The sequence below is a fragment of the Cherax quadricarinatus genome, chromosome 24, assembly GCF_038502225.1.
Source record: "Cherax quadricarinatus isolate ZL_2023a chromosome 24, ASM3850222v1, whole genome shotgun sequence".
In the NCBI taxonomy this organism is placed as follows: Eukaryota; Metazoa; Arthropoda; class Malacostraca; order Decapoda; family Parastacidae; genus Cherax; species Cherax quadricarinatus.
The window spans coordinates 8,960,149-8,984,110 of NC_091315.1; the positions used below are offsets into that span (position 1 = coordinate 8,960,149).

Genomic DNA, 23,962 nt, shown 5'->3' on the forward strand with positions numbered 1-23,962 from the left:
ATAGACAGACTGAAGCAAAATAAGTCGCCGGGTCCTGATGAGGTTTTTTCAAGGGTTCTTAAGGAATGCAAAATGGAACCCTGTGAAACATTAACTAATATTTTTAATTTATCTCTTCAAACAGGTGTAGTGTCTGATATGTGGAAGATGGCTAATGTAATTCCTATTTTTAAAACAGGGGACAAGTCGTTACCGTCAAATTACCGCCCAATAAGCCTGACCTCAGTTGTAGGCAAATTACTAGTCAATTATAGCTGAGATTATAAGAAGCCATCTCGATAAGCATAGCTTGATTAATGATACTCAGCATGGATTCACAAGAGGCCGGTCTTGTCTAACTAATTTATTAACTTTCTTCAGTAAAGCTTTTGAGGCTGTTGACCACGATAAAGAATTTTATATTATTTATTTAGATTTTAGTAAGGCTTTTGATAGAGTTCCGCACCACAGACTGTTAAAGAAAGTGGCAGCTCATGGCGTTGGGGGAAAAGTGCTCTCGTGGATCGAATCATGGCTCACTGACAGGAAGCAGTGTGTGTCCATAAATGGGGTTAAATCCGAGTGGGGATCTGTAACAAGTGGCGTTCCACAGGGATCAGTCTTGGGCCCGTTGTTGTTTATAATATATATCAATGATCTTGATGAAGGAATTACTAGTGATATGAGCAAATTCGCCGATGACACAAAGATAGGTAGGATAATTGATTCAAACGTAGATGTTATGGAACTTCAGGAGGATTTAAACACACTATTCTTGGTCAGAAAAGTGGCAGATGCAGTTCAATGTAGATAAATGCAAGGTTCTGAAGCTCGGGAGTGCCCATAACCCTAGTACTTATAAGTTAAATGATGTAGAACTTAGCCATACAGATTGCGAAAAGGACTTGGGGGTTATGGTGAGCAGCAACCTTAAACCAAGACAGCAATGCCTAAGCGTACGTAATAAGGCAAATAGATTACTGGGATTTATATCAAGAAGTGTAATCAACAGAAGTCCAGAGGTTATACTGCAGCTTTATACATCATTAGTAAGGCCTCACCTAGATTATGCAGCTCAATTCTGGTCTCCATTTTACAGAATGGACATAAATTCGTTAGAAAACATTCAGCGTAGGATGACTAAATTAATACATAGCATTAGAAATCTTCCTTATGAAGAAAGATTGAAGACTCTTAAGTTACATTCACTTGTTAGACGAAGAATGAGGGGAGACCTGATCGAAGTGTATAAGTGGAAGATAGGTATTAATAAAGGGGATATTAATAAGGTCTTGAGGATGTCTCTCCAAGAGAGAACCCGCAGTAATGGATTTAAATTAGATAAGTTTAGATTTAGAAAGGACATAGGAAAGTATTGGTTTGGAAATAGGGTAGTTGATGAGTGGAACAGTCTACCTAGTTGGGTTATTGAGGGTAGGACTTTGGGTAGTTTCAAATTTAGGTTGGATAAGTACATGAGTGGGAGGGGTTGGATTTGAGAGGGACTTGCACATCGGAGCTTGTTTCTTGGGTGGCATTGAAAATTGGGTTGGTCAAATGTTTGTTAGTGGGATGAATTCTAAAGGACCTGCCTAGTATGGGCCAACAGGCCTGCTGCAGTGTTCCTCCTTTCTTATGTTCTCAGTATTCTGTATGGGACTCTATGCAAAGTTTTACTGAAAGCCAAGTATACAACACTGCATTGTTTATCATGGCCCACTGCTGGAAATGCCTTACTAGAGTCGTTAAAATTATTTAGTCAGGATCAGTCCCTCGTGAATTCCTGTAGACTCGACAATCATATTTGTTGATCAGAGGTGACTTCTAATTATATCTGCTGTTATGGAATTAGGTAATTTCCCGTAAACTGATGTCGGGCTGCCTGAGCAGTAATTTGATGAAGGCGACTTGTCTTCCCTTTTGTAGATAGCAAATACATTACCTAACTCTCACGTAAAGCTACGATGTCTTTTCCTAGTAATATATTAGAAAGACTAGTTAGAGGCTCATTGCATTTCATCCTGCATTATTTAAAAAATTCTTAAATAAAACAAGTTGGGCAGGACCTGGGGACATATTTTGCAATAATCGGTCCACCTATTTAATAATCATGTCTCTAGTGACGGTGAAATTACATAATGCGTTTTCTTCAGGTTCACTGTAATAAGTAATTACTGTAGTTTCGTTTGTTACTACTTGTGTAAAAATCGAGAGAAAATAACTGTTAAAACTCGAGCATATTTCTTTCTCATTGTCAGAAAGTTGTCCACTAATAGTTTAAATGGACAAAATTTTCTAGTCTTTGTTCTGTGTACATAGAAAAACTTTCGAATTTATCTTTGTTTCCTTTGCAACTTTAATTACATTATTGCGTCTATAAATTCCCCCTTTTTTCAACCAAAATGATTTTAACGTTCGTTTCGTATCTCATTATTTTCATTCGAACTTGCTTCTCTCAAAGGAATATATGTTCCTTTTTGCAGCTTGCATAATACTGACGAACAAGTATATACAAGAGTATACCTGGAAGCTGGCTAGCCAGAGAGTCTTGAGGACATGAGCGGTGAGCCACACACTGGGCTCAGAGTCAGGCCACATCCTGAACGCACCATCCTCGTCCTGGTAACGGGCGAGAGCCGCATAATGCACATTCACTGCTGTCAGAACCTGCGGAGAAAGACGTTCTTTGCGTATAATGCATTTTTCTTTATATGATAGTCCACCGAAAATCATGATAATTTCGAATCAATAATTTTACAAGGGAATAAAATGTAACTTAGTTTATAATTTTGTTAGTGACGCAATTTTTACACTATTTTTCCTTGTCTTTTAATTTTTTTTTTCAACAAGTCGGCCGTCTCCCACCGAGGCAGGGTGACCCAAAAAGAAAGAAAATCCCCAAAAAAGAAAATACTTTCATCATTCAACACTTTCACCTGACTCATACATAATCACTGTTTTTGCAGAGGTGCTCAGAAACACAACAGTTTAGAAGCATATACGTATAAAGATACACAACATATCCCTCCAAACTGCTAATATCCCAAAACCCCTCCTTTAGAGTGCAGGCATTGTACTTCCCATTTCCAGGACTCAAGAACGGCTACATAAAAATAACCGGTTTCCCTAAATTCCTTCACTAAATATTACCCTGCTCACACTCCAACAGATCGTCAAGTCCCAAATACCATTCGTCTCCATTCACTCCTATCGAACACGGTCATGCACGCCTGCTGGAAGTCCAAGCCCCTCGCCCACAAAACCCTCCCTTACCTCTTCCTTCCAACCTTTTCGAGGACGACCCCTACCCCGCCTTCCTTCTCCTACAGATTTAAATGCTCTCCATGTCATTCTACTTTGATCCATTCTCTCTAAATGACCAAACCACCTCAACAACCCCTCTTCAGCCCTCTGACTAATACTTTTATTAACTCCACACCTCCTAATTTCCACACTCCGAATTTTCTGCATAATATTTACACCACACATTGCCCTTAGACAGGACATCTGCACTGCCTCCAACCGTCTCCTCTCTGCTGCATTCACAACCCAAGCTTCACGCCCATATACGAGTGTTGGTACTACTATACTTTCATACATTCCATTCTTTGCCTCCATAGATAACGTTTTTTGACTCCACATATACCTCAACGCACCACTCACCTTTTTTCCCTCATCAATTCTATTATTAACCTCATCCTTCATAAATCCATCCGCCGACACGTCAACTCCCAAGTATCTGAAAACACTCACTTCTTCCATACTCCTCCTCCCCAATTTGATATCCAATTTTTCGTTATCTAAATCATTTGATACCCTCATCACCTTACTCTTTTCTATGTTCACTTTCAACTTTCTTTTAATATAACATAAATTTCCTTATAGAAATAATCCTCAGTAATCAATCTCACTGAACAATCAATTAAATTAATAGTAAAGAATCCTTTCTTTTCTAGAATGGTGTGTTTAGTAGGTCAGGGTTGCCCAGATAAATATCGTATGTAATATTTTCATTTCTTTCTCTTTCGCTGAAACAGGCACATATATCTTGTGTTGATTAAAATTATATGGACACGAATTATTTAGTTTCTTTATGTGAAGCGCCAACCCCGTGTGCGTCGCTCAGCACAAGTCGTGGTGGTGGCTTCATCCTTCAGCATCCATCAACCAACCAGGCTAAGAGGAGAATAGAAATTCAAAAATTTGTGTCCGTATAACTTTTTGCAAGAAATACATGAGCATATTTAAATAATAGAGCAAAATATAAAATTTTCACATATAAAATACAAGAATGTTAGTCAAGAATTATTCACATGTAGATGAACTGAGTGAGCGATGTCTAGCTGGACATGTCGAACCTACTATACTTGCCACTCTACAAAAGAGATTATTGTTTATTATTAATATAATTGATCGTTCAGAGAAATTTTGGTTATTAATTTAGCCTGATGAATCTCTGCCTCTAGCGGAACTTGGTCTGTAATAACAATTTGCCCTGTACAAGTTGACCTCCCACATTCACGACAAACAAAATATTTTCATCTCAGTAGGCTAGGTACCTGATACGAAAGTCCCTGAATAAGCTGGTTTGAGAGACGGAGGTAGTGAAGTGTCCAGATATTAGCTGCAAAGTTGAAGGCAGACGTCTCCGCCCCCATCACCTCCAGCCCCAGCAGGGAGTCACTTCCCACCGGCATCTCCGGAAACGCTGGCCCTACCACGTCACCTGTACAGGTCAAGCTTATGTAATAGCCTATACAAAAACGTTTTATAAATCCGAAAATAATTCAGAGAACAAATGAACAATGAATTGACGATCATACCAAAACTGATTAGCAAGTAACTCCGTTCTACTACAGAACATCACAAAAATAGGGTCTCATAACCAAATAGGAGCACATAACCAATTTAATATAGCAATCAGATGAAGTAGAAGACAAGACCAATTATAACTGACTATAGTGCGGAGTTTCAGTCGATGGTAAATGTTACTGCAGCACTCACCAGACAGATGTGACCAGTCGGTGGTAAATGTTACTGCAGCACTCACCAGTGACAGAGATGTGACCAGTTGGTGTTTCGTAGATGTACCGTCGCTTAAGAGAGTAAGGTATGATGGGCGACTCATCTAGTAAGATGTCCAGGAAGTCATACACGAGCGCTCGGTTCTTGAGATCCAGCAGGATGGACGTGTGCTTCACTATTTTCACCCCCTGCAGAACATCAGGGAGGGGTAAAATACGGATAAGAGGCAAAATGTCGAGAAAGAATTCGTGGGTCAAACGAGAAGAGGAGAGGATAAAATGAATAAGACTGGTAAAAGGTTGAAAATGAGCCAAGTGGCTGAATCAAACAAGTAGAGGCTCACATGTGGAGAGAGGTAAGAGGGTGTAGAGAGAAGAGGAATAGAGGATCAAGTGGCTATAGAAACAACCGCTTAAGAAAGAAAGTGGAATCATAGGAAGGTGGAGAAAAATTATCGACTTGAAGAACACATTCGGAAGAAGTTAAGGATACTGAGAGAGTCAACTTATTCCCCATTTTTGCTTGTAGTTTTTAATATTTAAAAATATATTTTTCAGCCTTTATTTTTATATATCTTCTTTACTGTTACATATCTACCATATTTCATTAATTAACTAACAAATAGCTGTATTGTCCTCTATATTTTTTGATCTTTAAGACCCACATGAGCTCCGCACATTTCTGTGAATAAACCAATTCTCACTGGATATAACTAGTGAGTTTTCCTCTGTCCCATTGTTTTTTTTTTATTTTTTTCCCTTGAATAGAAAGCAAATGTAAGACTGGCAAGGCATCGACTTACCTCTGTAGTTACGTCAATGATGATTGTTTCAGAATCTTTCTGCATGATAGTGGAGCCTTTCACAGTGACCTCAATCTTGCCCGTCCGTGTGAATATAATGGGGATGTGCACGTCCCGTGACTCCCCAGGATCCAGCTGCGGTAATATCGTGAAGTAGTGCGAGTTATTACTTTTGTATGTGTGTGTGTGTACGGACCTATATGTGGTAGCAGGGATCGAGCCATAGCTCCTGACCCCGACTCTCCACTAGGTGCTACTAGGTTCATTCTGTTTCAATTGCCTTGTCGTACCTCTTCTTAAAGCTATGGATCCCGCCTCTATCATTTCACTCCAGCTTGTTCTACTTTCTGACAACTCTAAAGCTGAAGAAAAACTACCCAATATCCCTATGACTCATCTGAATTTTCAGCTTCCAGTTGTGTCGTCTTGTTCCTCTTTCCCATTTCTGCAGCCTTCTGTCTTTATTCATCTTGTCATTTCTTCTCAAATTTTATACATCGTTATCATATACCCCCCTTCCCCACAGTCCTCCGGTCCTGCAGTATCATCACGTTGAGTTCTCTTAATCTCTCCTCATGAGAGGAGAGTTTTGTTGCAAATCTCTGAAATTTCTCCCATTTTTGATGTGCTTCACCAGGTGTGGGTTCCATACTGATGTTCCATACTCCAGTATGGGCCTGATGTATACGGTGTACAGTGTATTGAATGATTCCTTACTTAAATGTCGAAACGTTATTCTTAGATTTGCCACATTTTCTGCAGCAGTTATTTGGCTGATGTGAGCCTCAAGGGTATGATACCCGTCTTAAGGTGCTTCTACTTGAGTGAGGTTTGCAGCCTTTGACGCCGAGCCTGTATTCCAAGAGCATTTTGACAGACCTGGCCTGTAGCCTACCCAGCTCTTTGTGGCCTTTCTTGGTGCTCGTCTGCTTGCATCTCATTATTTTCACGTTTTCACATCGTCTGCGAACAGGGACCCCTCTGACTATATTTCTTCTGTCATTTAATTGATGTATACAAGAAACAGCACCGGCCCTAAGACTGATCCTGGTGGAAACCCACCTGTCACATGCACCCATTCCAACATCACCTCAGGTACTTCCGTCCTGTCACATATTCCATGATCTATTGCAATGCTTTTCCTGTTATTCGTTCCTTCTCTAACTTTTGTACCAATCTCCCTTGCGATATTGTCAAAATCCTTCTTATAGTCCAGAAAAATGCAATCTGCCCATCCTCCCCCCCCTCTCTCTCTCTCTCTCCTATCTTATTTCTGTTACCTTGTCGTAGAACTCCAGTAGGTTTGTGACACGGGATTTTCCATCCCTGAAGCCATGCTGGTTGTCAGGTATGAGTTCACTCCTTTCCATGTACTCCTCCATTCTTCACATAATAATCTTTTCCATAACTTTATATACGATGCATGTCATTGACACTGGTCTGTAGTTTAATGCTGCCTGTCTGTCTCCTTTCTTAAAAACTGGGGCTACATTTGCTGTCTTTCACACCTCTGGCAATTGGACCAGTTTCGAAAGACTTCTTGAAAATTGCTGTAAGCGGCACACACAGTGCCTCAGCTCCCCCTCCCAGGACATATGGAGAGATATTATCTGGTCCCTCTGTCTTCGAGGTATCTAACTCGGATAGCAGTTTCATCACTTCCTCACCGGTTGCATGTGCACTCTTCTGTCTCGGTTTGCTGGAAGTCTTTGTGTATCCTCGGAGAATAACTCCCGAAATCTCATGCTGAGCTCTTCACAGACTTCCTAGACATTCCTTGTGAGTCTTAACGTTAAAGGTGTCACCTGACTGTGGTATCTAGAAGGGGTAACAGCAGGTTGGCGGTAGTTTCAACATTTCAAGCATATTATGCTTGAAATGTTGAAACTACCGCATTTCAGTTAAAATCAATGTAGTGCCTTTTCTCTGATGACATTGACTACTCAGAGCTATATCAGATGGGCATTCGAAGTGCGGTGAACCACGCACACATTGTTTACGTCATCCTGGCTACAGGCATGTTTATGCTTTCTGAAGTGCTCTTCATTACGTTCTGCTGTCTCTGCTCTGTATATTTTATTGTGGTCAAAAGTGAATGGCGTAGACCTCTGCATTATAGTATATGGGTGTGGCAGGGGCCTTCTTCCTGGTCAGGTCTTCGAAGCTGGTGGAAGAGCTGGTGGCGACGATACTGGTTACGTCCTCACACGGGGCGACAGTGAGTGAACCTCTTAGTGGAGCAGTCTCAAGTTATGTTCACGATGCACCTGACTTCTTGCCTAAATACGTATTCTGATACATTCACGCACTGTACTGGACTGAAAAAACTACCACTATTCTATTGTTGCAAAAGTGTCTTATTTACATTATGCTAAAATACATGTGGACACATAAATGATACATTCCATTAGCATTATTATATATCATTATTACTTTAACATTTATTAACACCATTATCATTATTATTGTAAATAGGATGCTCATACCACTGTTATTCTAAGTCATGACTGCAGTTTGACTTAGTATAGCATGTTATGATATACGATGTTTATATATATATTATATATATATATATATATATATATATATATATAGTCTATAGTGTATATAGTCTATAGTGTACAGTGCATAGTATGTGCATGGTATGCGCATAGCATGTGAAGTGTATAGCGGTGTGTCGTTGATAGTGGGGGTAGTGCACTGAGCATCGTGGTGTATAGTGACTTGTCCTGGGAGGGAGTGAGTGCCCTACTCCGCCTCAGCACACATCTTCCACCGCCCACCACAAGGACTGGACACCCCTCTCCTCCCCCCCCCCACCACCACCATGAACCACATGCGGAATGTGCCATGCGCCATTTTCCCTTCAGCTTGGGCTTATCACACAGTGTGAGGTATGGCAGACGATGAAGCCAGCCAGCCACAAAGCCAGGGAAACAATGCACCCAACAATGAAAGAAGAGGCACATGTCAGGTGTGTGGAGAGTTTCGAGCACGCAACAGGGACGGCCGTATTCGTGCACACAATAGGTGTGCGGGATCACATATGCCCCCAGCAGAGAGCAGCCCACAGCCTCCACAGGCAGATGACAATTCCAATGGCAACCTCGTCACTTGCGATAACCTTCTGTTGGCATTCAAATCCACTGCTAGCAGTACACTATCCCACATCCCTAAAGCAGCTCGCCCATATGCAGCAGGGAAATTCACAGACCTTCTTAAGCGGGTGAATGGAAGTTCCACCAACTTAGAAGCCCGAGGCACCATCCAAGCATGGCGCAACCTTCTCTTGTTCGGCAATGTCTGTCTTGCAGTTCCTGAAAGACGAGGCAAACTGCTAACCACGTCAGTTATCAAGGCAGTGCGCAACTACCCAAGAACGGATAACTGTGTCCCTCTGCCCCATCATAGCAGGAATCAAAGAGGCAGACCCAAGAAAAGTCCTACTGAGAACGAGAAAATTTGCGCACAGGTTAGCAAAAAAATTGAGGAAGGTAACACAGTGGGAGCAATAAGAATAATTACAAGTGACGACACTGTAGCCCCCAAGGATGAGACCACGGCCCAAGCACTAAGAGACAAGCACCCAACCAGGGACACCACAGCCATCAACGACAACCCTGAGGAAGACCCTATCACTGAACAATTAATTTTGCCAGAATCGGAAGTCTATAAGGCGATCGTGTCATTTCCAGCAGGATCTGCAGGAGGTTACACTGGAATTCGACCTCAGCACCTCAAAGAGATGGTAAATCCAGTACTCGGTGAATCTGCATCAATTCTTCTCACCGAGTTAACAACTTTCGTCAACAATTGCCTGGCTGGGCGAATCCCAGAAGAAATTAAACCTTTCTTTTTTGGAGCCTCACTATGTGCTTTGAAGAAGAGGGATGGGGGAATCAGACCCATTGCAGTTGGAAACACTCTTCGCCGTCTCGTTGCCAAAGCAGCAGTGAGAAACATCCGCCTAGAAGCTGCCACTTTACTCCAGCCACACCAACTGGGCTTTGGGGTCTCTCAAGGCAGTGAAGCTGCAGCTCATGCGGCAAGGGCCTACATCAGGGACCTACCAGAAGACAAGGCCATAGTCAAACTTGATTTTAGAAATGCCTTTAATATGGTGAGGAGAGATGCTGTTTTGCCAGCTGTTCGGGTTCGGTTCCCCAGTCTCTTTCCCTTCATTTCAGCCGGCTACAGCAAACCCTCAATTCTTTTGTTTGGAGAACATGAAATTCAATCATCAGAGGGTGTTCAGCAGGGTGACCCACTTGCTCCACTTCTCTTCTGCTTGGCAGTAAGAGAACTAACTTCCAGCCTACGCAGTGAGCTCAATATATGGTACCTGGATGACGGCACTCTGGCAGGTACTGAAGAGTCCCTCGTGGGGGACCTACAACTGGTGAAAACACAGGGAGAAGGCTTGGGACTCATCCTCAATCCCTCTAAGTGTGAAATCATCACAGCGAACCAGGAAATAATCAATGCTGTGCGAAGAATCCTCCCGGAAATCTCAACTACAACTCCGTCCAACAGTACCCTCTTGGGGGCACCGCTGGGTCACCAGGCCATCGATACTGTCCTCAGGGACAAATTGAATGACCTTATGAGAATGGAGGAGAGAATAAGCGATCTTGATGCCCATGATGCTCTGTATCTCCTCACAAGGTGTCTTACTATGCCAAGACTCACTTACTTCTTGAGGTGTGCACCCTCTTTTGACAACCCAACACTCGATGAATATGACGCACACCTGAGATCAACTTTTAAGAAGGCACTGAACCTGTCACTAGAGGATGAGCAATGGGATCAGGCAACCCTCCCAGTGCGACTGGGAGGTATAGGGGTGCGTAAAGCAACGCATGTTGCTTTACCTGCTTTTCTGTCTTCGTGTTTGGCTTCCAGTGCATTAGTCAAGAAGATAGTGCCCGAACGCTTGAGAGACTTGGTAGGAGCTCAAGACCCCAGGTTTACTGAAGCAGCAATTCGGTGGGACACCCTTACAGACTCCTCCAGTAGACCAGCTCCTCCCAAACAGCACAAACAGTCCCACTGGGACAAACCGATCATGGAAAAAATCGCCAACACAATGCTCTCCAATGCTTCAGGAAAGAACAAAGCTCGTCTCCTGGCAGTGAAGGCACCACACTCAGGAGATTTCCTGTTAGCTGTTCCCAATTCCTCCCTGGGCACCCGTCTCGACCCACAGGCCATTCGGATTGGTGTTGCTCTTCGCCTAGCCGCCCCCATCCTCACCGAACATAGGTGTATTTGCGGCAGGGCGACAGCTGATCAATTCGGACTCCATGGTCTCGTGTGTCACACAGCAGAAGGGAAGTATGCCAGACATGAGGAGATCAATGACATAATAAAGAGAAGCCTCGCCACAGCCCGTTGCCCAGCTCAACGGGAACCCCAAGTACAGAGGTCTGATGGAAGTCAAAAGCGTCCTGATGGAGCCACTATGCTACCCTGGAAGGATGGAAAGCAGATTGCCTGGGACTACACCTGTGCTGCCACATTGGCAGACACCTACTTGCCATACTCTGTAGTGGAAGGGGGTGGAGCTGCCAGCCACAGGGAGACCCAGAAGATCCGAAAATATGAAGACCTTCCCCCTTGCTATAACTTCATTCCAATAGGGTCGGAGACCCTTGGAGCATGGGGCAAGTGTGCTCTAAAGTTCCTCAAAGAGCTGGGTGAAAAGCTCATCATAGAAACCAAGGACCACAGGGCGACCAGCTTCCTCTTTCAGAGACTCAGTGTTGCGATCCAGAGAGGAAATGCCTGCAGCATTCTGGGCACGCGGCCCACCGCAGGGGAGCTGGACGAAGTATTCGAGATGTAGCTCTGAGTTACCTATGTTGTTTTACTTTGTATCATATTTTTGTGAATGTTTCGTCAATGTATTTTGTCTTTAAATAAAATATATATACATAATATAGGGGGTGGTAGGAGAAAATTCTCAAACAGCTTCAGGGAGAATCTTGAGTTTTCCCTGAAGCAAGTTTATTCTTTTCTCTGAGGATGAGGGTCCCCATGACAGTTCTAGAGGTGGTACCTCCCTATATTTTTTATTATATATATATATATATATATATATATATATATATATATATATATATATATATATATATATATATATATCTATATATATTTTTCTCTCAACAAATCGGTCGTCTCCCACCGAGGCAGGGTGACCCAAAAAAGAAAGAAAATCCCCAAAAAGAAAATACTTTCATCATCATTCAACACTCACCACACTCACACATTATCACTGCTTTTACAGAGGTGCTCAGAATACAACAGTTTAGAAGCATACACATATAAAGATACACAACATATCCCTCCAAACTGCCAATATCCCAAACCCCTCCTTTAAAGTGCAGGCATTGTACTTCCCATTTCCAGGACTCAAGTCTGACTATATGAAAATAACCGGTTTCCCTGAATCCCTTCACTAAATATTACCCTGCTCACACTCCAACAGATCGTCAGGTCCCAAGTATCATTCGTCTCCATTCACTCCTATCTAACACGCTCACGCACGCTTGCTGGAAGTCCAAGCCCCTTGCCCACAAAACCTCCTTTACCCCCTCTCTCCAACCCTTTCGAGGACGACCCCTACCCCTCTTTCCTTCCCCTATAGATTTATATGCTTTCCATGTCATTCTACTTTGATCCATTCTCTCTAAATGACCAAACCACCTCAACAACCCCTCTTCTGCCCTCTGACTAATACTTTTATTAACTCCACACCTTTTCCTAATTTCCACACTCCGAATTTTCTGCATAATATTTACACCACACATTGCCCTTAAACAGGACATCTCCACTGCCTCCAACCGTCTCCTCGCTGCTGCATTTACCACCCAAGCTTCACGCCCATACACGAGTGTTGGTACTACTATACTTTCATACATTCCCTTCTTTGCCTCCATAGATAACGTTTTTTGACTCCACATATACCTCAATGCACCACTCGCCTTTTTTCCCTCATCAATTCTATGATTAACCTCATCCTTCATAAATCCATCCGCCGACACGTCAACTCCCAAGTATCTGAAAACATTCACTTCTTCCATACTCCTCCTCCCCAATTTGATATCCAATTTTTCTTTATCTAAATCATTTGATACCCTCATCACCTTACTCTTTTCTATGTTCACTTTCAACTTTCTACCTTTACATTTATATATTAGTATGTATATATATATATATATATATATATATATATATATATATATATATATATATATATATATATATATATATATATATATATATATATATATATATATATATATATATATATATATATATATATATATATATAGGTAGTAGGTTGGTAGACATCAACCACGCAGGGAAGTACTACCGTCCTGCCAGATGACTGTGAAACAGAAACCTGTAACTGTTTTGCATGATGGTAGGATTGCTGGTTTCTTTTTCTGTCTCATAAACACGCTAGATAACAGGGATATCTTGCTACTCCTACTTACACTTTAGTCACACTTCACAGACACGCACATGCATATATATATATACATACATCTAGGTTTTTCTTCTTTTTCTAAATAGCTCTTGTTTTTCTTTATTTCTTCTACTGTCCATGGGGAAGTGGAAAAGAATCTTTCCTCCGTAAGCCATGCGTGTCGTATGAGGCGACTAAAATGCCGGGAGCGATGGGCTAGTAACCCCTTCTCCTGTAGACATTTACTAAAAAAGAGAAGAAGAAAAACTTTATAAAACTGGGATGCTTGAATGTGCGTGGATGTAGTGCGGATGACAAGAAACAGATGATTGCTGATGTTATGAATGAAAAGAAGTTGGATGTCCTGGCCCTAAGCGAAACAAAGCCGAAGGGGGTAGGGGCGTTTCAGTGGGGGGAAATAAATGGGATTAAATCTGGAGTATCTGAGAGAGTTAGAGCAAAGGAAGGGGTAGCAGTAATGTTGAAGGATCAGTTATGGAAGGAGAAAAGAGAATATGAATGTGTAAATTCAAGAATTATGTGGATTAAAGTAAAGGTTGGATGCGAAAAGTTGGTCATAATAAGCGTGTATGCACCTGGAGAAGAGAGGAATGTAGAGGAGAGAGAGAGATTTTGGGAGATGTTAAGTGAATGTAAAGGAGCCTTTGAACCAAGTGAGAGAGTAATTGTGGTAGGGGACCTGAATGCTGAAGTAGGAGAAACTTTTAGAGAGGGTGTGGTAGGTAAGTTTGGGGTGACAGGTGTAAATGATAATGGGAGCCCTTTGATTGAACTTTGTATAGAAAGGGGTTTAGTTATAGGTAATACATATTTTAAGAAAAAGAGGATAAATAAGTATACAAGATATGATGTAGGGTGAAATGACAGTAGTTTGTTGGATTATGTATTGGTAGATAAAAGACTGTTGAGTAGACTTCAGGATGTACACGTTTATAGAGGGGCCACAGATATATCAGATCAATTTTTAGTTGTAGCTACACAGAGTAAAAGGTAGATGGGATACAAGGAGCATAGAAGCATCAGGGAAGAGAGAAGTGAAGGTTTATAAACTAAAAGAGGAGGCAATTAGGGTAAGATATAAACAGCTATTGGAGGATAGATGGGCTAATGAGAGCATAGGCAATGGGGTTGAAGAGGTATGGGGTAGGTTTAAAAATGTAGTGTTAGTGTTTTCAGCAGAAGTTTGTGGTTACAGGAAAATGGGTGCGGGAGGGAAGAGGAGCGATTGGTGGAATGATGATGTAAAGAGAGTAGTAAGGGAGAAAAAGTTAGCATATGAGAAGTTTTTACAAAGTAGAAGTGATGCAAGGAGGGAAGAGTATATGGAGAAAAAGAGAGAGGTTAAGAGAATGGTGAAGCAATGTAAAAAGAGAGCAAATGAGAGAGTGGGTGAGATGTTATCAACAAATTTTGTTGAAAATAAGAAAAAGTTTTGGAGTGAGATTAACAAGTTAAGGAAGCCTAGAGAACAAATGGATTTGTCAGTTAAAAATAGGAGAGGAGAGTTATTAAATGGAGAGTTAGAGGTATTGGGAAGATGGAGGGAATATTTTGAGGAATTGTTAAATGTTGATGAAGATAGGGAAGCTGTGATTTCGTGTATAGGGCAAGGAGGAATAACATCTTGTAGGAGTGAGGAAGAGCCAGTTGTGAGTGTGGGGGAAGTTCGTGAGGCAGTAGGTAAAATGAAAGGGGGTAAGGCAGCCGGGATTGATGGGATAAAGATAGAAATGTTAAAAGCAGGTGGGGATATAGTTTTGGAGTGGTTGGTGCAATTATTTAATAAATGTATGGAAGAGGGTAAGGTACCTAGGGACTGGCAGAGAGCATGCATAGTTCCTTTGTATAAAGGCAAAAGGGGACAAAAGAGGACAAAAATTATAGGGGGATAAGTCTGTTGAGTATACCTGGTGAAGTGTATGGTAGAGTTATTATTGAAAGAATTAAGAGTAAGACGGAGAATAGGATAGCAGATGAACAAGGAGGCTTTAGGAAAGGTAGGGGGTGTGTGGACCAGGTGTTTACAGTGAAACATATAAGTGAACAGTATTTAGATAAGGTTAAAGAGGTTTTTGTGGCATTTATGGATTTGGAAAAGGCGTATGACAGGGTGGATAGGGGAGCAATGTGGCAGATGTTGCAGGTGTATGGTGTAGGAGGTAGGTTACTGAAAGCAGTGAAGAGTTTTTACGAGGATAGTGAGGCTCAAGTTAGAGTATGTAGGAAAGAGGGAAATTATTTCCCAGTAAAAGTAGGCCTTAGACAAGGATGTGTGATGTCACCGTGGTTGTTTAATATATTTATAGATGGGGTTGTAAGAGAAGTAAATGCGAGGGTCTTGGCAAGAGGAGTGGAGTTAAAAGATAAAGAATCATACATAAAGTGGGAGTTGTCACAGTTGCTCTTTGCTGATGACACTGTGCTCTTGGGAGATTCTGTAGAGAAGTTGCAGAGATTGGTGGATGAATTTGGTAGGGTGTGCAAAAGAAGAAAATTAAAAGTGAATACAGGAAAGAGTAAGGTTATGTGGATAACAAAAAGATTAGGTGATGAAAGATTGGATATCAGACTGGAGGGAGAGAGTATGAAGGAGGTGAATGTATTCAGATATTTGGGAGTGGACGTGTCAGCGGATGGGTCTATGAAAGATGAGACAAAGAACTTTGTCCTTGGAGGCAAAGAGGGGAATGTATGAGAGTATAGTTTTACCAATGCTCTTATATGGGTGTGAAGCATGGGTGATGAATGTTGCAGCGAGGAGAAGGCTGGAGGTAGTGGAGATGTCGTGTCTGAGGGCAATGTGTGGTGTGAATATAATGCAGAGAATTCGTAGTTTGGAAGTTAGGAGGAGGTGCGGGATTACCAAAACTGTTGTCCAGAGGGCTGAGGAAGGGTTGTTGAGGTGGTTCGGACATGTAGAGAGAATGGAGCGAAACAGAATGACTTCAAGAGTGTATTAGTCTGTAGTGGAAGGAAGGCGGGGTAGAGGTCGGCCTAGGAAAGGTTGGAGGGAGGGGGTAAAGGAGGTTTTGTGTGCGAGGGGCTTGGGCTTTCAGTGGGCATGCGTGAGCGTGTTTGATAGGAGTGAATGGAGACAAATGGTTTTTAATACTTGACGTGCTGTTGGAGTGTGAGCAAAGTAACATTTATGAAGGGATTCAGGGAAACTGGCAGGCCGGACTTGAGTCCTGGAGATGGGAAGTACAGTGCCTGCACTCTGAAGGAGGGGTGTTAATGTTGCAGTTTAAAAACTGTAGTGTAAAGCACCCTTCTGGCAAGACAGTGATGGAGTGAATGATGGTGAAAGTTTTTCTTTTTCGGGCCACCCTGCCTTGGTGAGAATCGGCCAGTGTGTTAATAAAAAAATAAATATATATACATATATATATATATATAATATATATATATATATATAATATATATATATATATATATATATATATATATAATATATAATATATATATATATATATATATATATATATATATATATATATATATATATATAATTATATATATATATATTTATATAATCAAGAACACTGAGCAAGCCAAGGATTCAAACCCACGTTGTATTGGCCCGTCATTGTGAGCGAGAACCACATGACACCTTAACCAGCAGGACCACCCAGTCCTACCAGAACCAAGCACACAGCAGTGCTGTGTGTTTTACCTTGGTCCGAGGACATACGGAGGTTTGGGAGATTTCAAGCTAATTTCATTTTCATCCCTGTTTGGTGTACTTGGGATATGTTGTGTATCTTTATACGTATATGCTTCTAAACTGTTGTGTTCTGAGCACCTCTGCAAAAACAGTGATTATGTGTGAGTGAGGTGAAAGTGTTGAATGATGAAAGTATTTTCTTTTAGGGGATTTTCTTTCTTTTTGGGTCACGCTTCCTCGGTGGGAGACGGCCGACTTGTTAAAAATTATATATATATATATATATATATATATATATAGTAGGTTGGTAGACAGCAACCACCCAGGGAGGTACTACCGTCCTGCCAAGTGAGTGTAAAACGAAGCCTGTGATTGTTTTACATGATGGTAGGATTTCTGATGTCTTTTGTCTGTCTCATAAATATGCAAGATTACAGGCATGTCTTGCTACTTCTACTTACACTTAGGTCACACTACACATACATGTACACATTTATTTATACACACTCATCTGAGTTTTCTTTGATTTTATCTTAATAGTTCTTGGTCTTATTAATTTTCCTTTTATATCCATGGGGAAGTGGAATAAGAATCTTTCCTCCGTAAGCCATGCGTGTTGTAAAAGTCAACTAAAATGCCGGGAACAATGGGCTAGTAACCCCTTTTCCTGTAAAGATTACTAAAAAGAATAAGAAGAAGAAAATTGTCAAAGTGGGAAGTCTGAATGTGCGTGGATGTTGTGCAGATGATAAGAAAGAGATGATTGTGGATGTTATGAATGAGAAGAAGCTGGATGTCCTGGCTTTAAGTGAAACAAAGCTGAAGGGGGTGGGAGAGTTTCAGTGGAGAGGAATAAATGGGATTAGGTCAGGGGTTTCAAATAGAGTTAGAGCTAAAGAAGGAGTAGCAATAATGTTGAAGGATAAGCTATGGCAGGAAAAGAGGGACTATAAATGTATTAATTCAAGGATTATGTGGAGTAAAATAAAGATTGGATGTGAAAAGTGGGTTATAATAAGCGTGTATGCACCTGGAGAAGAGAGAAGTGTAGAGGAGAGAGAGAGATTTTGGGAAATGTTGAGTGAATGCGTGGGGAGTTTTGAATCAAGTGTGAGAGTAATGGTGGTTGGGGATTTTAATGCTAAAGTGGGTAAAAATGTTATGGAGGGAGTAGTAGGTAAATTTGGGGTGCCAGGGGTAAATGTAAATGGGGAGCCTTTAATTGAGCTATGTGTAGAAAGAAATTTGGTAATAAGTAATACATATTTTATGAAAAAGAGGATAAATAAATATACAAGGTATGATGTAGCACGTAATGAAAGTAGTTTATTAGATTATGTATTGGTGGATAAAAGGTTGATGGGTAGGCTCCAGGATGTACATGTTTATAGAGGGGCAACTGATATATCGGATCATTATTTAGTTGTAGCTACAGTTAGAGTAAGAGGTAGATGGGAAAAGAGGAAGGTGGCAACAACAAGTAAGAGGGAAGTGAAAGTGTATAAACTAAGGGAGGAGGAAGTTCGGGTGAGATATAAGCGACTATTGGCAGAAAGGTGGGCTAGTGCAAAGATGAGTAGTGGGGGGGTTGAAGAGGGTTGGAATAGTTTTAAAAATGCAGTATTAGAATGTGGGGCAGAAGTTTGTGGTTATAGGAGGGTGGGGGCAGGAGGAAAGAGGAGTGATTGGTGGAATGATGAAGTAAAGGGTGTGATAAAAGAGAAAAAGGTAGCTTATGAGAGGTTTTTACAAAGCAGAAGTGTTATAAGAAGAGCAGAGTATATGGAGAGTAAAAGAAAGGTAAAGAGAGTGGTGAGAGAGTGCAAAAGGAGAGCAGATGATAGAGTGGGAGAGGCACTGTCAAGAAATTTTAATGAAAATAAGAAAAAATTTTGGAGTGAGTTAAACAAGTTAAGAAAGCCTAGGGAAAATATGGATTTGTCAGTTAAAAACAGAGTAGGGGAGTTAGTAGATGGGGAGATGGAGGTATTGGGTAGATGGCGAGAATATTTTGAGGAACTTTTAAATGTTAAGGAAGAAACAGAGGCAGTAATTTCATGCACTGGTCAGGGAGGTATACCATCTTTTAGGAGTGAAGAAGAGCAGAATGTAAGTGTGGGGGAGGTACGTGAGGCATTACGTAAAATGAAAGGGGGTAAAGCAGCTGGAACTGATGGGATCATGACAGAAATGTTAAAAGCAGGGGGGGATATAGTGTTGGAGTGGTTGGTACTTTTGTTTAATAAATGTATGAAAGAGGGGAAGGTACCTAGGGATTGGCAGAGAGCATGTATAGTCCCTTTATATAAAGGGAAAGGGGACAAAAGAGACTGTAAAAATTATAGAGGAATAAGCTTACTGAGTATACCAGGAAAAGTGTACGGTAGGGTTATAATTGAAAGAATTAGAGGTAAGACAGAATGTAGGATTGCGGATGAGCAAGGAGGTTTTAGAGTGGGTAGGGGATGTGTAGATCAGGTGTTTACATTGAAGCATATATGTGAACAGTATTTAGATAAAGATAGGGAAGTTTTATTGCATTTATGGATTTAGAAAAGGCATATGATAGAGTGGATAGAGGAGCAATGTGGCAGATGTTGCAAGTATATGGAATAGGTGGTAAGTTATTAAATGCTGTAAAGAGTTTTTATGAGGATAGTGAGGCTCAGGTTAGGGTGTGTAGAAGAGAGGGAGACTACTTCCCGGTAAAAGTAGGTCTTAGACAGGGATGTGTAATGTCACCATGGTTGTTTAATATATTTATAGATGGGGTTGTAAAGGAAGTAAATGCTAGGGTGTTTGGGAGAGGGGTGGGATTAAATTATGGGGAATCAAATTCAAAATGGGAATTGACACAGTTACTTTTTGCTGATGATACTGTGCTTATGGGAGATTCTAAAGAAAAATTGCAAAGGTTAGTGGATGAGTTTGGGAATGTGTGTAAAGGTAGAAAGTTGAAAGTGAACATAGAAAAGAGTAAGGTGATGAGGGTGTCAAATGATTTAGATAAAGAAAAATTGGATATCAAATTGGGGAGGAGGAGTATGGAAGAAGTGAATGTTTTCAGATACTTGGGAGTTGACGTGTCGGCGGATGGATTTATGAAGGATGAGGTTAATCATAGAATTGATGAGGGAAAAAAGGTGAGTGGTGCGTTGAGGTATATGTGGAGTCAAAAAACGTTATCTATGGAGGCAAAGAAGGGAATGTATGAAAGTATAGTAGTACCAACACTCTTATATGGGTGTGAAGCTTGGGTGGTAAATGCAGCAGCGAGGAGACGGTTGGAGGCAGCGGAGATGTCTTGTTTAAGGGCAATGTGTGGTGTAAATATTATGCAGAAAATTCGGAGTGTGGAAATTAGGAGAAGGTGTGGAGTTAATAAAAGTATTAGTCAGAGGGCAGAAGAGGGGTTGTTGAGGTGGTTTGGTCATTTAGAGAGAATGGATCACAGTAGAATGACATGGAAAGCATATAAATCTATAGGGGAAGGAAGGCGGGGTAGGGGTCGTCCTCGAAAGGGTTGGAGAGAGGGGGTAAAGGAGGTTTTGTGGGTAAGGGGCTTGGACTTCCAGCAAGCGTGCGTGAGCGTGTTAGATAGGAGTGAATGGAGACGAATGGTACTTGGGACCTGACGATCTGTTGGAGTGTGAGCAGGGTAATATTTAGTGAAGGGATTCAGGGAAACCGGTTATTTTCATATAGTCGGACTTGAGTCCTGGAAATGGGAAGTACAATGCCTGCACTTTAAAGGAGGGGTTTGGGATATTGGCAGTTTGGAGGAATATGTTGTGTATCTTTATATGTTTATGCTTCTAGACTGTTGTATTCTGAGCACCTCTGCAAAAACAGTGATAATGTGCGAGTGTGGTGAAAGTGTTGAATGATGATGAAAGTATTTTCTTTTTGGGGATTTTCTTTCTTTTTTGGGTCACCCTGCCTCGGTGGGAGACGGCCGACTTGTTGAAAAAAAAAAAAAAAAAAAAAAAAATATATATATATATATATATATATATATATATATATATATATATATATATATATATATATATATATATATATATACACATTATTGAAACCACGAACGAGTGGTATTGATCAATAATAACACTGCGACTAGCCAGTCAAACCCATGCAGCTTGGTGGGCGAAAATACATGACGCTCTAGTCCACGGGACTACACAATCCTCAAGAATGACGCATCCAGCCAAGCTAGGTGTTTTACCCGTCATCTGAGGACATACGGTGGTGTGGATGCCTCTGAGCTAATTTCATTCTACTCCCCATTTGGTGTAAAATACTGCTCGCTGGGCTAGTAAATCAAACAGGGAGTAAAATCCATGTATAAACATCTACCTATGCATATGAGTATGTGTGAATATTTTAAAATATAATGCGAATTCTTTTCGTACCTTCTAGATACTTGCACATAACCAAAACCATATGGTCACTGACCCATACTAAATGTTGATGGTCGCCGGTTGCCGTCCTGGGCTTATATGAGGTGACCACGCCATTCTTCTCCACCAGGACGGAGCGGTAATCATCGGACTGTTTCAGAGTTATCAGTATACCCACTTTTTTGGAGTGGAAGTTGAACACGCAGGCCCGTAGTCCTACTTGCTCAAACTGGCGCGCCACCTTCGGTCCCTCCAACGTCAACAGGAACGGCCCAGCAGAATCAAACTGTGTCCATGGAGGTGAATCGTCATGATTATATTGTAGAGACACTGATGATAATTTTGATATTAATGATCGCGATGGAAATTACAATAGAAAATAATAATTACAATAAAAATAATAATGATACTGTTACTTTTACTATTACTACTGTTACCCTCATTACTATTACAACTACTACTACTACTACTAATAATAATAATAATAATATTATTATTACTACTACTATTGTTATTGTATATTATTATTGTAAAATTGGACTTTGCAGATTCTTAAGAAGGTGAGGCTTCATTTAAGGAAGCCTCAAAAAAGTGTAGCTTAATCAAATCATATAAAAGAACACACCCCAAACATATATTCTTACCACAGCAGGTAAAGACAAGTGTTCTGACTGAACATAAGAATGAAGGAACAGTGCAGCAGGCCTACTGGCCCATACTAAGCATGAGATATTCAAAAACCACCCAACCACTTGTTCAAATCTTTTCCAAACCTGCCGAAGAATGTAAGAGAATGAGAGATGGAGCGGAAATTGATGTTATATTAGGTGTCTGTACTTGATTCAGAATATGAGGTGCACAAAAGATGAAATGTAGATGAATGGTTCAGAGAACAGACAAGTTGATAAATTAGACACATGTGTAACACTTGGGTATCTTTATTGAGGAAACGTTTCGCCACACAGTGGCTTCATCAGTCCATACAAAGGAGAATGGTCTAATTTATCAACTTGTCGGTTCTCTGAACCATTTATCTACATTCCTGTCAGACACAGCAGCATCTTGGGATCTTAATAAAGGAAATTCTTCACTTGCCTAAGCATGACCTACTTCCATATGTGGATTTGTCAAATGTGACACCTTCAACTACTGCTTCACCTCACCTGTCTACAGTTTATAAGCCACTTCTGCGTACATATGATATGTACTTTTCAAGATTGATGGGCTGATACATCAACTCAAGGCTGAGGGACTGATTATCACAAAGTCCTCCTGTTCACCATTCTCCTTTGTATGGACTGATAAAGCCATTGTGTGGCGAAACGTGTCCACAATAAAGATACCCAAGTGTTGCACATGTGTCTAATTTATCAAGATGAAATGTGTAATGTTTTTTTCCGAATGAGTAATCACATATTTTATGAATCTCCTCCGTATCCTACTTTCCACCCAACTATAGCGTGACCTTCACACACTGAATGTTTAATGTAATGCTAAAATCGACCTTGCATGCACTTTTTCTGAACTGGTAATAAACATATGTTAATACGAAGGGTTTAACCACAAGTTTTACAATGAAAAGTTACAAAAGCCCCATACGTTTTAGTGCAGACAGATATGTTGCAAACACAGGTTCAGTAGCTTTCACCATGAAAAGTGATATCAGGACTCCTGTATAGGATCTGATATGATTGAAGTCCCCGACTAAGTCATCTAGCTCTTTCTGATAAAAGAAATGTGGAGGTATGTTTAACCATGCTTCTCTAGACGCCAAATCATCACCCAGTTCCCAAGATAAAGCTCACAGATGAACTGGGAATTTACAGTTACTGTGCAGCATTTGGGCAAAGGTGGAAACTTCATATTTTTGTAAATCGAAACATTGATAGTGCAATAGTAGTAAATAACTGAGCAGTCATGTAAATAATAACATGCAGTAAAAATATAAACCATTACATGTAAATGGCAGCATAACTAATTTTAATATATGTTTTTTTTCATATATAAATATAAATGTATTTTGGTCACTGCACGATCCGAGAATGGACGCGATAGGAGAAATGCATATCGTAGGCTAAGTTGCTAATGCAGATAAATACTAGAGTTACAGATCTTAATCGAATCAAAAGAGACATTTAAAAATTATCACATGGATAATAATGTCCCAATGTTTGCAGCATATACACAGCCAAAAACTAATTCAAACGAGGCATTCTCTTATATCAGAAAGACCAATGTCCTAAAATACACCAGCACGTTAAGTATAAAACCACTCAAACTTTATTATTACGCCATCAGTGTTAAGTGTTAATTTAAGTGTAAGTAAATGAGGCACTCAGATATCACTTGAAAACCAACATTTTCTTTATTTCTTACAGGACATATGATACATATTTTTTACAGTAGTCCTGGGGGCACACCGATGCTATGGATGCATAAAAAGAATATTCTGCTAAGTTAATATAGAGTAATCCAATTAAGTGAAATACAGTGATTTACTCCTGATCACTGGAGAAATACTTCAGTTATTTCATGGCAACAACTTTTTTAATAAACTGGGCACATTAAAACGTAAATAAATAAAACGTAAGCAACGTAAA

The 23,962-nt window shown here is 40.6% G+C and overlaps 1 protein-coding gene across 1 annotated transcript in view; it reads right to left on the reverse strand.

The window, feature by feature from the left end:
• Positions 1-23,962, reverse strand: part of LOC128690803 (CD109 antigen-like) — a 223,204-nt gene that overhangs the window by 47,389 nt on the left and 151,853 nt on the right. The window contains exons 16-20 of the mRNA XM_070088158.1: positions 21,418-21,648; positions 5,807-5,941; positions 5,030-5,192; positions 4,539-4,705; positions 2,503-2,646 (exon numbers count right to left, since the gene is read on the reverse strand). Coding sequence (XP_069944259.1) covers positions 2,503-2,646; positions 4,539-4,705; positions 5,030-5,192; positions 5,807-5,941; positions 21,418-21,648 — 840 coding nt within the window. The remainder of the gene's footprint in view (positions 1-2,502; positions 2,647-4,538; positions 4,706-5,029; positions 5,193-5,806; positions 5,942-21,417; positions 21,649-23,962) is intronic.